The 12388-nt window shown below is 33.0% G+C and overlaps 3 protein-coding genes across 7 annotated transcripts; 2 read left to right on the plus strand and 1 right to left on the minus strand.

Moving 5' to 3' along the window:
* The first annotated feature begins 275 nt into the window (after positions 1-275).
* Positions 276-4154, plus strand: LOC142555664 (AT-hook motif nuclear-localized protein 5-like). Of its 4 annotated transcripts, none has more exons than XM_075666680.1 (6): positions 276-456; positions 746-1319; positions 2076-2143; positions 2289-2420; positions 3357-3518; positions 3608-4154. In XM_075666680.1, exons 2-6 carry the CDS (start codon positions 827-829, stop codon positions 3827-3829), a joined length of 1077 nt encoding a protein of 358 aa, XP_075522795.1. In that variant the 5' UTR covers positions 276-456; positions 746-826; the 3' UTR covers positions 3830-4154. The 4 variants fall into 4 exon arrangements, with proteins under 4 accessions (XP_075522795.1, XP_075522793.1, XP_075522792.1 ...); XM_075666678.1 differs by having other exon boundaries at positions 277-456; positions 706-1319; XM_075666677.1 differs by having other exon boundaries at positions 277-456; positions 737-1319.
* Positions 4155-4357: 203 nt separating this feature from the next.
* On the minus strand, positions 4358-6212 carry LOC142555667 (putative phospholipid hydroperoxide glutathione peroxidase). The gene is made up of 6 exons (XM_075666684.1): positions 5977-6212; positions 5777-5853; positions 5213-5274; positions 4921-5039; positions 4668-4835; positions 4358-4565 (listed from the first exon to the last, which is right to left on the minus strand). The coding sequence occupies exons 1-6, from the start codon at positions 6025-6027 to the stop codon at positions 4533-4535; spliced, it is 510 nt and encodes a 169-aa protein (XP_075522799.1). The 5' UTR covers positions 6028-6212; the 3' UTR covers positions 4358-4532.
* Positions 6213-8206: 1994 nt separating this feature from the next.
* On the plus strand, positions 8207-11031 carry LOC142555666 (glutathione S-transferase T1). 2 transcript variants are annotated; one of them, XM_075666681.1, is made up of 7 exons: positions 8207-8349; positions 8488-8561; positions 8662-8722; positions 9111-9164; positions 9615-9694; positions 10129-10334; positions 10627-11031. In XM_075666681.1, the coding sequence occupies exons 1-7, from the start codon at positions 8285-8287 to the stop codon at positions 10837-10839; spliced, it is 753 nt and encodes a 250-aa protein (XP_075522796.1). In that variant the 5' UTR covers positions 8207-8284; the 3' UTR covers positions 10840-11031. The 2 variants fall into 2 exon arrangements, with proteins under 2 accessions (XP_075522796.1, XP_075522797.1); XM_075666682.1 differs by having other exon boundaries at positions 8221-8332.
* Positions 11032-12388: the final 1357 nt, after the last annotated feature.

Genomic DNA, 12388 nt, shown 5'->3' on the forward strand with positions numbered 1-12388 from the left:
CTCCACATTGATCCACCAATTCAATTTTTTTTTAAGAATTAAAATAATTTTTAGTATTCTTAATGTAGGGAAATCAAACTTTCAAATGTTTTAAAGAATGAAGACATAAAATAATAATAATAAAAATATTATTTAATTATCCTATTTTAAATTAAGTTTAATTATAACTATAAATACTAAATTGTATCGTCATCATCTTCACCTCACTTTAATTCCAAAGCTCCACAAATTTTACCATTTCATTTAACTTTTGTCGTTATCCTCCAGCCCCTTTCGCCAAACTCACTCTGCTGCACCCCCCCCCCCCCCCACCCCCACAATCCTACTTTCCAAATCTAGGTTTTCTTCTCGCTTTCTCCATTTTTCCCTCGACACGACGTCGAGTGGGTGGAGGCCTGTTAAATCTGAGTGCATTTTTTGAGGAATAGACGGAGGTGAAGTTTCGACATTTACAGTGTAAGTTTTGATGTGTGTTCTTGGCATTCCGTTCACCTCAAGATTCGACCTTTTCTAGTTCCTCTTTTTTCATTTTAGTTTCTCTGTCAGGTTGAGTCCTGAAATTTCTAGTTTCCTGTTGTATTTAACTCCTTTGTAGAATTGATGAAAAACCCATGTTAAACCCTTGTCGAAATTCCACTTTTCCTGTTTTGGCTTTCTAATTCATGCGGTGCTTTATGTTTGTCTCTTTTTCGGCTTGTTTCTCAGGGATTTTTTGGATTTGGTTTGTGAGTTTCAGAATTTTCAGGTACATGCGAAGAAGCGGTTTTGAGGTTTAATATTTGGAAAAAAATCGATTCTTTAGTGTGTTTTTTTTCCAAGTAAATGCATGGATGGAAGAGAAGGAATTGCATATCAAGGCTCAGCTTCATATTACTTCAATAGAGGTGGATTCGGTGGATCTGATGGTTCCGGGTCTGGACCGAATGGACATGGTGCCAGTGGTGGCTCAGCTATGACACAGGCACGTGAAATACACCCCACGCATGTTTTTAAAAATCTTTCAAATCCCAACATCGCGATGCATCCCAGTATAGGTGTTAATGGTGGTGCTGTAAGTGATTCTGCTTTCCATGTTGAGAACTCGTCACCAAATTTTACTCATGGCATGACTATGGCTATGGTGCCTGTTGTATCACCAAGTGGTGAAACTGTGAAGAAGAAGAGGGGTAGGCCTAGGAAATATGCTCCAGATAAGTCTAATATGTCTTTAGGATTGTCACCTTTGTCAACACCTCGTTTCGATGAGATAAACCCTGCTGAAAAAAGACGGAGAGGGCGACCGCCGGGCAGTGGATGGAAGCAACAGCTTGCTCCTCTTGGTATTTATTTTTTTATTGCTGTTGATTGCGAGTTTGTATCTTTAACGTCTCTGATGATTGTTGGATGCAATGCATTAGCTTTTTTAGTGCAAGAAGTCTTGATAGTGTGACATTTCACATGTTTTAGTGTGTCTTTTCAATACCAAAAATTCAGTATTATGGTTATTAGTTATCTAATGTAATATCTAGAAGAAAAATCATCAGCATTGAACCTCTCTTGAGGAAAGTTAAGAAGAGGTCCTCGGAGAGCAGAGAGCAAAGAGTAGTTTGTTAATGGACTTGTACCTTGACCATGATTTCAAATGCTGATTTGTTACTGAAAATACGAGTCTGTGAGGAATAGAATGGACCTCAACCTGTTTAGTGCTTTATGAGGTTTCCACGATCTTCATTTACAACTTCAATTAGTGTCAGCTACTTAACGCATAAAAAGCGAGCTTTTTTTTATTTTTGTCCTGATATTCATATAAGAATTCGGTGTTCCTCACTTGTCATATTGATTCACAATTGTGTTGTCTTGTTTTTTAATTTCACCACTTGATTTGTCATGCCCTTTATGTATTTATGTTATTCTAATTCTCTCCTCCACTCCCAACCACCATGAAAAGAAAAACAACTGGAAATTCTTGTTTATTTAGACTTGAATTTGGGAACTATTGGTCTTTTATCTTCTTTTTAGTTTTAGATGCAAATCACTCTATCCATGAATTTCGTGGCTGTGAGAACATTCAAATTCTTAAATAAATATTTGATCAGGTGAATGGATGAACAGCACAGTTGGACTAGCTTTTACACCGCACGTTATACATGTTGGAGTTGGAGAGGTATGTTATTCATTCAAGTATCTTATCAATTCTGGTTTCTGTAAATACATGTTCGATATGAATCTGTTATTATTACATGTTTAACATGAAAGAGTACATTGTTTTAGTAGACTTGCAGCAAGAGAATTTATTGTTCTCCCTGCAGGATGTTGCCGCAAAAATATTGGCATTTGCACAACAGAGACCAAGAGCTTTATGCATCTTGTCTGCTAATGGATCAGTTTCTTCAGTAACTTTACGCCAACCTAGTACTTCTGCTGGCACTGTCACTTATGAGGTTAAAACCATCCCGACCCTTCATTTTTCATGTGCTGCTGTATTTTGAAATCTTGGGGAACTCAATTTTTTTATCAGTTTTTTTTAATATAATAATTTTTTTGCCACTAGGAAGTAGGATCCTTCTGTCACAAGTTATCTGTTTTCACGACCTTTCTTCACTTCGAAGCTATTTATATCTTCACGGAGTCACTGATTTTGATTTATTTGCCCCTTGTGAAGGTGATCACTATTTTATTGGTTAATACTTAATATGTTTTATATTGAATATTAAAGACCTAATTTCTTCATGGAAATTGCAGTGTGTGATATTATCACTGAATTATTATGATTTGCGTATTGAATTGTGTTGAGCAATCTGGTGCCCTGCAAATCCTTAATCTTTGGAGATATGGATGTTTTGGAATGACCAAAACTCTCTATGTATCCCTGATCAGCATGGTGGTATCGTATTTTAAAATAGACCGAGTAATTCTTAAAGGAAACATGTCCAATCAAAGTGCTCTTTTGGTTTCAATCTGTATTTATCATGTCCTCAATTTATGGTTACTCCTCAATGTACCCTGTGGTATTCGTGGATTTGAAATTTTGCTGGTCCCTTTTGTTGATTGTTTTTGAAAGTGGACTGGGTTGACCTGATAGCACCCTCTACATAATGGGTCAGACTATTCAAATGAATTTAACCAAACTCCATTCATAGCATATCACACCAATTAGCAGCAAATCTATCATGTAATTTGGGGTTTGGTTCCCCGAGCTGTGGAGGGATATTTTATCACGTTAAAAAGTGATCTTTTTGCATTGTGGATTCATGCTACTAAATGACGCAATCTGTTAGGATATAATATTTTACGGTATTGTAATGCATAACATTTTTGTTCGGGTAAGTCATTACCCGTTCTAAAATGAAACCAACATGGCTTGTTATTTCTTTTAGGGCCGGTTCCAAATACTATGCCTGTCTGGTTCGTACTTACTTGCTGAAAGTGGCGGACCTCGCAATAGAACCGGCGGACTAAGCATTTCCATTTGCAATCCTGACGGGCGTATGACTGGTGGAGCCATAGGCGGTAGACTAATTGCAGCAAATCCAGTGCAGGTAATCATTTGATTCTCTGAATTTGTTTGATAGTTCTCTTTCACCCGTTACATGGTTATATATCTCACTACCTTAAAAAATTTCTGCAGGTGGTGGCCTGCAGTTTTGTTTATGGTAGCACTAAAGCAAAGAACAAAGCTGAGTCAGAGATAAAAGATGAAAATTATCTGCTTGAAGAGTCTGCTGAGAAGTCATTAACACCAGATACTGCTGGTCCAAGTCATCCTAATTCTGGTGCGAGTCTTTGGCCACAGGGTTCACGATTGGACATAAAAAATTCTCAGCTTGATTTCGACCTGATGGACGGATGATGATACTAGCTACAGTCAGCACTTGGCATTTTTTGTATATATGTGTGGTTGCAAATGATCGACATCTGGAATCTGCCGATTCCAAACTCACCGTACAAACAGTTTCTGGAATCTGATGGTGGGTTTGTGCTAACATATATTGTAACAAAAGTTATCTTTCCAGGTTCTTGAGGAGCTGCAATGCTAGAGAATTCTATTGTTGTTGGGAAGTAAAAGAAGGTATTAACTGATATTTATGTTAAGATTATCGTTGTCCATTCCTCTTGTAAGAAAAAATCGAGTTCGCCACTCTTTGCCAATGTATTTTACTTTCCATTTTCTCACATATCTTTCCAATCCTGTTTGGATATAAAAATACGCTGTCTCAATAAAGGAAGCCGAACGGGTTATAAACTTATAATTGGGGGAAATTTCCAAAATATGTTGCTAAACTGATATTGGTTCTCTGTTCTTAACCCTCGTCGATTTGTTCATAAATGCATTTGAATTCAAGATCTTTTGAGGGGGTAAAAAGAAAAAGAGAAATGATCAATACAAATTAACTACATATAAGACGCCAAATTCAAATTCACGGGTTCCGACGGTATTACAGTAAGTTATTCAACACAAGTAATATTCTCGAACTTGTTCGCATACATATCCAATGGGGAATTAATATAGCAGCACTCTTGAGTAACAAATGGGAACTAGTCGTCATTACTGCTTAAGCCTTCTCCAAGTGCTTCTTTATATCCTTCTGCAAAATTATACATGAAACCGAGGATTTTGTCAGCAGTCGAATTGAGATAAATAACGTTTTTATGTAGTTCAAATTACCAAGTACCGTGAGTGTATTTACCTCTATGCTAGAAGGCGATGTGGTAGGCGCGTAACGATCAACAACACGACCCTCTTTGTCGACAAGGAATTTGGAGAAATTCCATTTGATACTATCTCCAAAAAGGCCACCTTTGACAGACTTCATGTACTTGTAAATGGGAGCAGCATTGGAGCCATTTACCTCAATCTAAGTCAATAAAATAACATTATTAAATTCGAGGTTCCTAGAAAAATCTGTATCACAGCGAAACGATTTCGTGTTTCTATATTACTTTGTCAAAAATGGGATACTCGGCCTTGAAGCGAGTACAAGCAAACTCCTGAATTTGTTCATTGGTGCCAGGCTCCTGCGAGCCAAACTGATTGCAGGGAAATGCTAGTATCTCCAAACCTGATAATTATGCCAATGATAAATAGTCGTTAACAGATTCTTGATGATCAATAAAAACTCTGCAAGACATTCCATAAGCAAAGAAAATCCGATTTTGATTGTTCCATAATAATAAAACTACAAAAAGATCCTGCAGAATATGAAAGATCGTGCAATATATAACCAAAACACACCTTGATCCTTGTATTTCTCATACAACTTTGTTAACTCAGTGTAGTTCGTATTGGTTAGGCCACTACAGCAAAATCAAAATCAACATCAAATCAAAACAAAATCGATAAAAGTTTCTACAGGAGAACAGAAATAAATTGCATGGCTAGATCATGAAGCCAAAACATAGTTAAACAAAGAGATAAATGAAAACATCTCGGTAAAAGAGGAAATTGTAGCAAGGCATTGAACGAATTAGTCACACAAAATGACACATGCAGTTCATCACCTTAGCAATTGGAAAGTGTGCAGAAGAGTACTGTAAAACAAAGAGGAAGCCTGCAGTATCTTAAACACAACACCAACTCATAGTATAATGATTTGTCGTTCATTTTCTTTTAGGTGAAAATTGATGACATGGTTGACTTTTTTCGTAAAAAACTGTTATTAGGAATATATGTAAAGTGCAATTAGAGCTTGGAATTTCGCTGTAAGATTAACATTTAATTTTTGCAAGGCAAATTAAATGATAGATGTGAAGGCTTTACCCATAATTTTGAAATTTTCAGAAGCCAAAGTAAACATACCACTGTGAAGCAACATTGACAATCAGCAGCACCTTTCCCTTGTAAATACCCAAATTAACATCATCCCCTTTACTATCCTGAAACCATCAATTTTCAATAATAATAATAATTTTTAAAAAAATCACCAGTCTGCAAATACCAAAAGATGTGTTATTTGGGCATTGAAAATTCCAGACAGCTGAGAACTGAGAAGCAAGTACCTTCACGGTGAAATCATGGATCGATTGAGGCGCGCTTGATTGGCTGGCCATCGCTGCGATCTGTTCCAAAGCCCACAAGCTGTGGAAAGAAATTTGGGGGGTCAATGAGATTAGGGTTCGCACGAATCCAGCAGCCCCAGAAGAGAGTACATATAGGGAAACAATGCAGTTTGGACGAATTTAATGTGATGATATCAAGAAACGACGCAAATTGTACGGTTCCCCCCGTGTGCATGCAAGAAGCGGAGAGATGCTTGTGTATACGTGGCGGAGCGCATACACGCCACGTGGCATCACGTTGTCCAATAGTCGTCCTAGTTGTGGAAGCATTGAAGTTGTTTTCGATGTTCTAGATGAATTTTAGTAGTTCTTTTCTGCCTATTTTCTAGCAATGTAGTTCTAACTTCTAGAAACTTGTGAGATTCAATTTTGTAAAAGAATTTTTTATTTTTATTATTCATAAAAATTTCTTATTTGTCATAAGTATTATTTATTATTATAAATATAAATATTGATAGGTCTCACGAAATAAAATTCATAAGACCGTCTCATAACAACCTACTATACATGTATCTTGATATTCAAAAATGACATTTTTGTAAATAAATATCCACCGAATGACCAACTCAATTGACATTTTTGTAATTAAATAGTCATCAAAGAGGAAACAAAAAAGTAGTATTGATATTTTTGTAATTAAATAATCATCAAATGACAAACAAAAAAGAGGAGTATTTGAAATTATCAAAATGTTTAAAAATTTTGGTTGTGATTAAAATTAAATTATGATTAAAAAAATTGTAAATTTTTCTAAAAATTAACCAAATTAATTAAGAATTAGTTGGAAAAGAGTGGTATTAATATAGAAAGATATGATATATGTATATATATTTCTCCGGTATTATCATTTATCCCATTTTCAGTATTTTTTTTCCTTATTCTGCCAATTGTATTTGAGAAATTATAACGAATAGCCGAAGTAAAAAATGTATTTTTAAAAATAACCTCTTCATTAAATATTATCTAATATAGCATTTTACAACCTAATAATCCTAAAATACATCTCTTTATTATTTTTCCCCGTATCAAAAATTACTTGAAAGAAGATTCATTTTTCAAATTGATTTTTTAGTAAATAATTATAAAATTAATAAACCTATATAATACAAATAATAATAAATAAATTTATACTGATAATCATGAGAATTTCAGTTAAAATAATAATACTTACCATCATCATCATAATTGATAATTACAATAATTATTATTTTTAGTTTATTCGGTTTGTGATGATTCTCATTTTCATTAATTTATTTGTAATTAATTATTCTTCTTTTAATTAAATTTTTTTGACAAAATTTACAGAAATTTTGTAGGTATCTGTCGTTCACCGGGATTTATAATATAATTTATATTGATGTCGTCTTCATTCATTATAAATCATTGAAGTGTTTGAGAATGAATCGAGCAGCTTATGAGGTCGGAACATTGAGTTAAGCTCCCCTTGTGACATACTCTAAGCTCAAAAATTCGAGTATCATATGATTTGTATACGTGAGAAAAATTGTTTGATCAATGATTAGATTGCTCGATTCATCATATTTGAAGTTCGTCATTCGGTATTTTATTACTACGATACTATGTTTTTCTTGGTAAAGCTAATTATACGAACCGAGATGTTGTACTTTGTACTATCAAGAACGTTGTGGTTATTATTATTATTATTATTATTATTATTATTATTATTATTATCACAAAAAACTTATATGAGATTGTTTAACTGATTAATTTTGTGTGAAAGATCAATTTGTTCAAAATCAAAATACATTGAAAACGATTTTGATAGAGATAAATCTTGATATCATTATTCACAAAAACGAGTTTTTTTATAGCTTTATAAGAACGAGTTTCTAAAACAACAATTATATTTTATTAGTGAACGACACATATGTTATGCGTGTGTAAAATAATGATTATTATGAATATGAATCATGATCACGATTATTAATAATTCAGTTGATTAATAAAATTTTGTCATAATTTTTAATTATTATTTGAATAACGGTAATGAAATTATATTAATTATATAATTTATAGATATAAAATATAAATTTTGAATTTTTAAAATAGATTAAATATTATAATTACAGTAAATTATATTAAAAATATTAATTAGTTAAATAAATAAATATTTTTATAAAAACTAATTCTTATCATGAAATCGTACCACTAAAAAAATATTCTTAAAAAAATCAAAAGAAAATAGTCTCATCTTCATCGTCGGCTCTGCCATTCGCGACGCAGCAAAATGAGACTAAAAGTGTATGCAGACCGAATGTCCCAACCTTCACGAGCGGTGATTATTTTCTGCAAGTAAATTTCTTTTACTATTTTTAGTTCCCACGATTTTTGTCAACTCTTTTAAATCAATATCGAGTTCTTTTAATTTGGGTTTTTTGGAAGCTATTATTATTCATTTAGAGCATGATACTTATTTGGGTTTTTGTAAAGATTAAACGGTATTGATTTTGAAGAGGTGAAGATAGACCTTTCCAAACGCCAGCAGTTAACTCCTGAATTTAGAGGTTTCTATAGTCTTTTGCTGTACCTCTTTTACCTGCACTGCATTGAATAAGTAACCTTTTTCTTGTGTAATTATGTTTGCTCTTGATTACTCTGTGGCAGAAATAAATCCCATGAGACAAGTACCTGCAATAGTCGATGGAAGGTTCAAGCTTTTCGAGAGGTACCCTCTATTTCTGGATATTGATTTTGCTTGTTCTGTGCTCAAATGATTATTTATAAATTTCTAAATAGTTTATCAGGATGTGTTAAAAAATCTAATTTTAATTTTATGTTTTCACATTTCAAATTAGAGCTTGATTATTATTCAGCTTAAAGGGCGAGTTGGCATCAATATACTGACATATTTTATTGGATGATGCTAAATTAACACCATGGTTTTCATAAAATAGAAAATGCACATTTGTTTTGATTGAAATTGAAGAAAACCCAATCAAAGATGTCACATTGCTTGGATTACGGTTCATGAATTGCAGGTTTCCCTTGTCAAATAAAATTTTCTGGTTACTCCATGGTTACAACTTATTCTACCTTTTTGGAATGTTTTGCAGCCACGCAATCATGATATATTTAGCTTCTGTATTTCCTGGAGTTGCTGACCATTGGTGAGTTCATTTGATTTAGGTTTGTTGCTGTTGTCTATGAAATTTTTTTATTGCAAATAAAGTGGTGTCCGTCACACTATAATTAAACAAGCAGATAAAATGATAGTTTGATGGGTTCTATTTTCCTTCTTCACTTCATCAATCAAGTTTATATCTTTTTTTTGTCTAAAACACGAGTAACGTAAGATCCAATTTATCATGTGCTTAGATCCAATTGATCATGTGTTTATTATTAGTGTGGATAATGTTTATTTTTATTGAGATAAATTTCTTTTACATACAAGTTTAGTGCATAAATTTTATTTTTATTTTTCAAATTAACTTTATTAAGATTTAATTAATAAACTGATGCTTATGTAGATATTTTGTTTAATCTTTTAAAGCATGCACTAAGCATGTGATTGATTGCTTGTATATAATATTCTGCAACATTACTCTTTATCCTTGTAGGTATCCTGCTGATGTTTTCAAAAGAGCCAAAATTCATTCGGTGTTGGATTGGCATCACTCAAATCTGCGTCTTGGTGCAGGTGTTAATCTCTAACCCTTACTTACCAATTTATTATTCAACTTAGGGTGTCAGATAATATTTGGAGCTATAAATCGTTATGCTTTTATATTTTAATTCTTTGATACAATTAAATAACGGTCATGAAATTCTCACAAGTAATGAACTGCAACATGCACTAAATTTTGAGCTGTTACATGATTCAACAAAATGCTTTTTCTGAAGAAGGAAACCTGTAAAGGTGCTTAAGCTTATTCAATGAACTAAGAATATTTTTGCCAAAAAGAAAATAAGTTTTTATAGTTCATTTTCCTTGTAATATATCCATGGGCTACAGAGCTATGGCTTCTTCCAAGAAATAAGAATATTTAGACAAAAGAAACAAAGGCTTAATATTCCTTTTTCCTTGCACTTACAAACACATGTATATATACTTACAAATTTTTGCATTTGCAGTTAGCTATGTGCTCAATTCCACGCTTGCACCTGTGTTTGGGCTGCCTTTGAACCCAAATGCAGCAGCAAAAGCAGAGAAACTTCTTTCAGCCTCTCTAGCTAAGATCGAGTCTGTTTGGCTCAAGGGAAATGGACGCTTTCTTCTTGGAAGTTCCCAACCTTCCATGGCAGATCTTAGTTTGGTGTGTGAGATCATGCAGCTTGAGGTATAAAAGACTTTTATTTCCTTGCTCTTTTGTTGAGACTCAATTCACAAGTTGATAAATTTAAAATATAGCAACCGTATGCATACTTTATTATATATTTAATTAATCGTCAGGCATATATAGTACATCATCGTAAAAACAGATGGTTTTGTATCAAAATTGAAGGTGAGTCGAGCTAGCTCGACTTGTTTAAAAATTTCATAAGTCGTCATATGGGCTTGAAGAAACCTCTGAAATTACAAGGTCCCATTGATCGTTTTTTTCTCTCTGTGGTCTTTGCTTCTGGATATAGGTTGTAGACAAGAAAGATCATGACCGAATATTAGGCCCCCATGAAAGAGTGTTGAAATGGATTGATGACACGAAGAATGCAATGAAACCTCACTTTGATGAAGTACATTCAATCCTTTTCAAAGTAAAAGAGAAGCTGAAGAAAAAGCGGTCTGATGAAGCAAAAAACAAGATCGAGTCTTCCAAGAAAACATCGGTACATTCAAAGATGTAGATTGCCTGATACAAAAAGAATGGCAGAAATTATATAGTTGATCCTTGTCATGGCTTTAAACTTCGAATCTGAGATCATAATGTAATATGCTTCTTGTTCTGTTGTATGAACAATCCAATAAACATTTCTGCAAACTTCATCAGAAATTTGAGCTGTTTTGAGAGAAAATGAACAAGGTTTTCTCCATCTTAATTGCTCCTCTTTGTTTGGTATCTGAGGCCGGTCTAACAATGTAACTTTCAGCTAGTTGCATTATGTCATTAGTATGGACCATGTATTCCCAAAAATAACAATAAAAAAAAATACTTTATTGAAGTACAACTTGTCACCAGTAAAATTTGTTTTCAAGTTTCATTCTTATATGCAATATAATTTAATTAGGAGTCATTAAATTAATTTTATTTAAAAATTAATATATGATGGCTTATACTTTTTACATATCATGGCTATACTCTCCCGTCTGTGTCAAAATTAAATATTACTCGACACAATTAGCATATAATGTCAACAAATATTAGTTAAGATAGTGAAACTGAAACGATACAAATTTGAACACAGAAATAAATATATTTTTATCTCTTTGTTTGAGAAAATTTTGAAGAGAAATATAAAAGGCATCGATCCTAACAAGACAGGATAGAACAATTGTTGAAGTCATTAAGACGTATAAATTTAACACTTCCTCTGCTGATTTGAACGTATATCAAGTTGATGGAATATGTGGACACATCTTTGATAATGATTAGATGATGGAATTTTTTCATTTTTTTTAATTGCCAAGATGATGGATTTTAGTGACATGCAAAGCATTCTCAAAAAAGTGCAATGAGGACAAGCGTTGTGGGAGGACCATATTAGACATAAACTTTAAAAAAAAGCAATTGAAAAATAACTCAGATTCATAAATCGTACGATGGGATGATAAAAAAAAATAAAAACATACAAATTACATGATTAAAAATATAATTTTTCCTAAACTTCACCTTTACTGGTTGGAATACAAATAGAATCATATATGTAGTATTGGATGACAGACGGGAATGATCGGTTACATGTGTGATTTCAAAGGTTGAATAATAAAAATAAATCAATGTATTTTGGATGTTAAAAACTTATATATAGTAAACATTAACATATAATTTGGAGTTTTTGTTTTTATTAAAAATAAGATACTTTACATTCTAGTCAGGACTTGGAGTCGTTGTCTAAGAATTTCTTGGATTTTTTGAAAAACGAGATTCTGATTAAAAGTTGAAGGAGTTAGAAACATTTCCTCTTCGACAAAATAAAATATTAGATTTCCACATCATTAAATACGGCAAAATAGAAAACATAAAAACAATTATCATAAATAAAAGGAATTTGAAGCAATATTACCATCCAATGTTCACAATAAATAGTCGTGTGACGGGGAGAAAAGAGCGCAAGAATCGTAGTAACCCATAGATTGACCAGCCACAAAACTCACAATGAAAGGTCGCATCCATGAAATTTATGGTCTAAGCTGTCATTTGTGTAAGAAATTCTCGCTAGAAATATGGCTCCGCCC

Source organism: Primulina tabacum, chromosome 9 (assembly GCF_025594145.1).
Source record: "Primulina tabacum isolate GXHZ01 chromosome 9, ASM2559414v2, whole genome shotgun sequence".
NCBI lineage: Eukaryota > Viridiplantae > Streptophyta > Magnoliopsida > Lamiales > Gesneriaceae > Primulina > Primulina tabacum.

What these genes read in the sequence shown, in the direction of transcription:
- LOC142555666 (XM_075666681.1), top strand. Translation starts at nt 8,285, where the DNA reads ATGAGACTAAAAGTGTATGCAGACCGAATGTCCCAACCTTCACGAGCG. An exon ending in AAATCTGCGTCTTGGTGCAG is followed by an intron (nt 9,695 to 10,128) that starts GTGTTAATCTCT and finishes TTGCATTTGCAG; the next exon opens with TTAGCTATGTGCTCAATTCC. An exon ending in GTGAGATCATGCAGCTTGAG is followed by an intron (nt 10,335 to 10,626) that starts GTATAAAAGACT and finishes TTCTGGATATAG; the next exon opens with GTTGTAGACAAGAAAGATCA.
- LOC142555667 (XM_075666684.1), bottom strand. Translation starts at nt 6,027, where the DNA reads ATGGCCAGCCAATCAAGCGCGCCTCAATCGATCCATGATTTCACCGTG. An exon ending in TCCATGATTTCACCGTGAAG is followed by an intron (nt 5,854 to 5,976) that starts GTACTTGCTTCT and finishes TGATGGTTTCAG; the next exon opens with GATAGTAAAGGGGATGATGT. An exon ending in CATCGCCTTCTAGCATAGAG is followed by an intron (nt 4,566 to 4,667) that starts GTAAATACACTC and finishes ATAATTTTGCAG; the next exon opens with AAGGATATAAAGAAGCACTT.
- LOC142555664 (XM_075666680.1), top strand. Translation starts at nt 827, where the DNA reads ATGGATGGAAGAGAAGGAATTGCATATCAAGGCTCAGCTTCATATTAC. An exon ending in GCAACAGCTTGCTCCTCTTG is followed by an intron (nt 1,320 to 2,075) that starts GTATTTATTTTT and finishes ATATTTGATCAG; the next exon opens with GTGAATGGATGAACAGCACA. An exon ending in TTGCAGCAAATCCAGTGCAG is followed by an intron (nt 3,519 to 3,607) that starts GTAATCATTTGA and finishes AAATTTCTGCAG; the next exon opens with GTGGTGGCCTGCAGTTTTGT.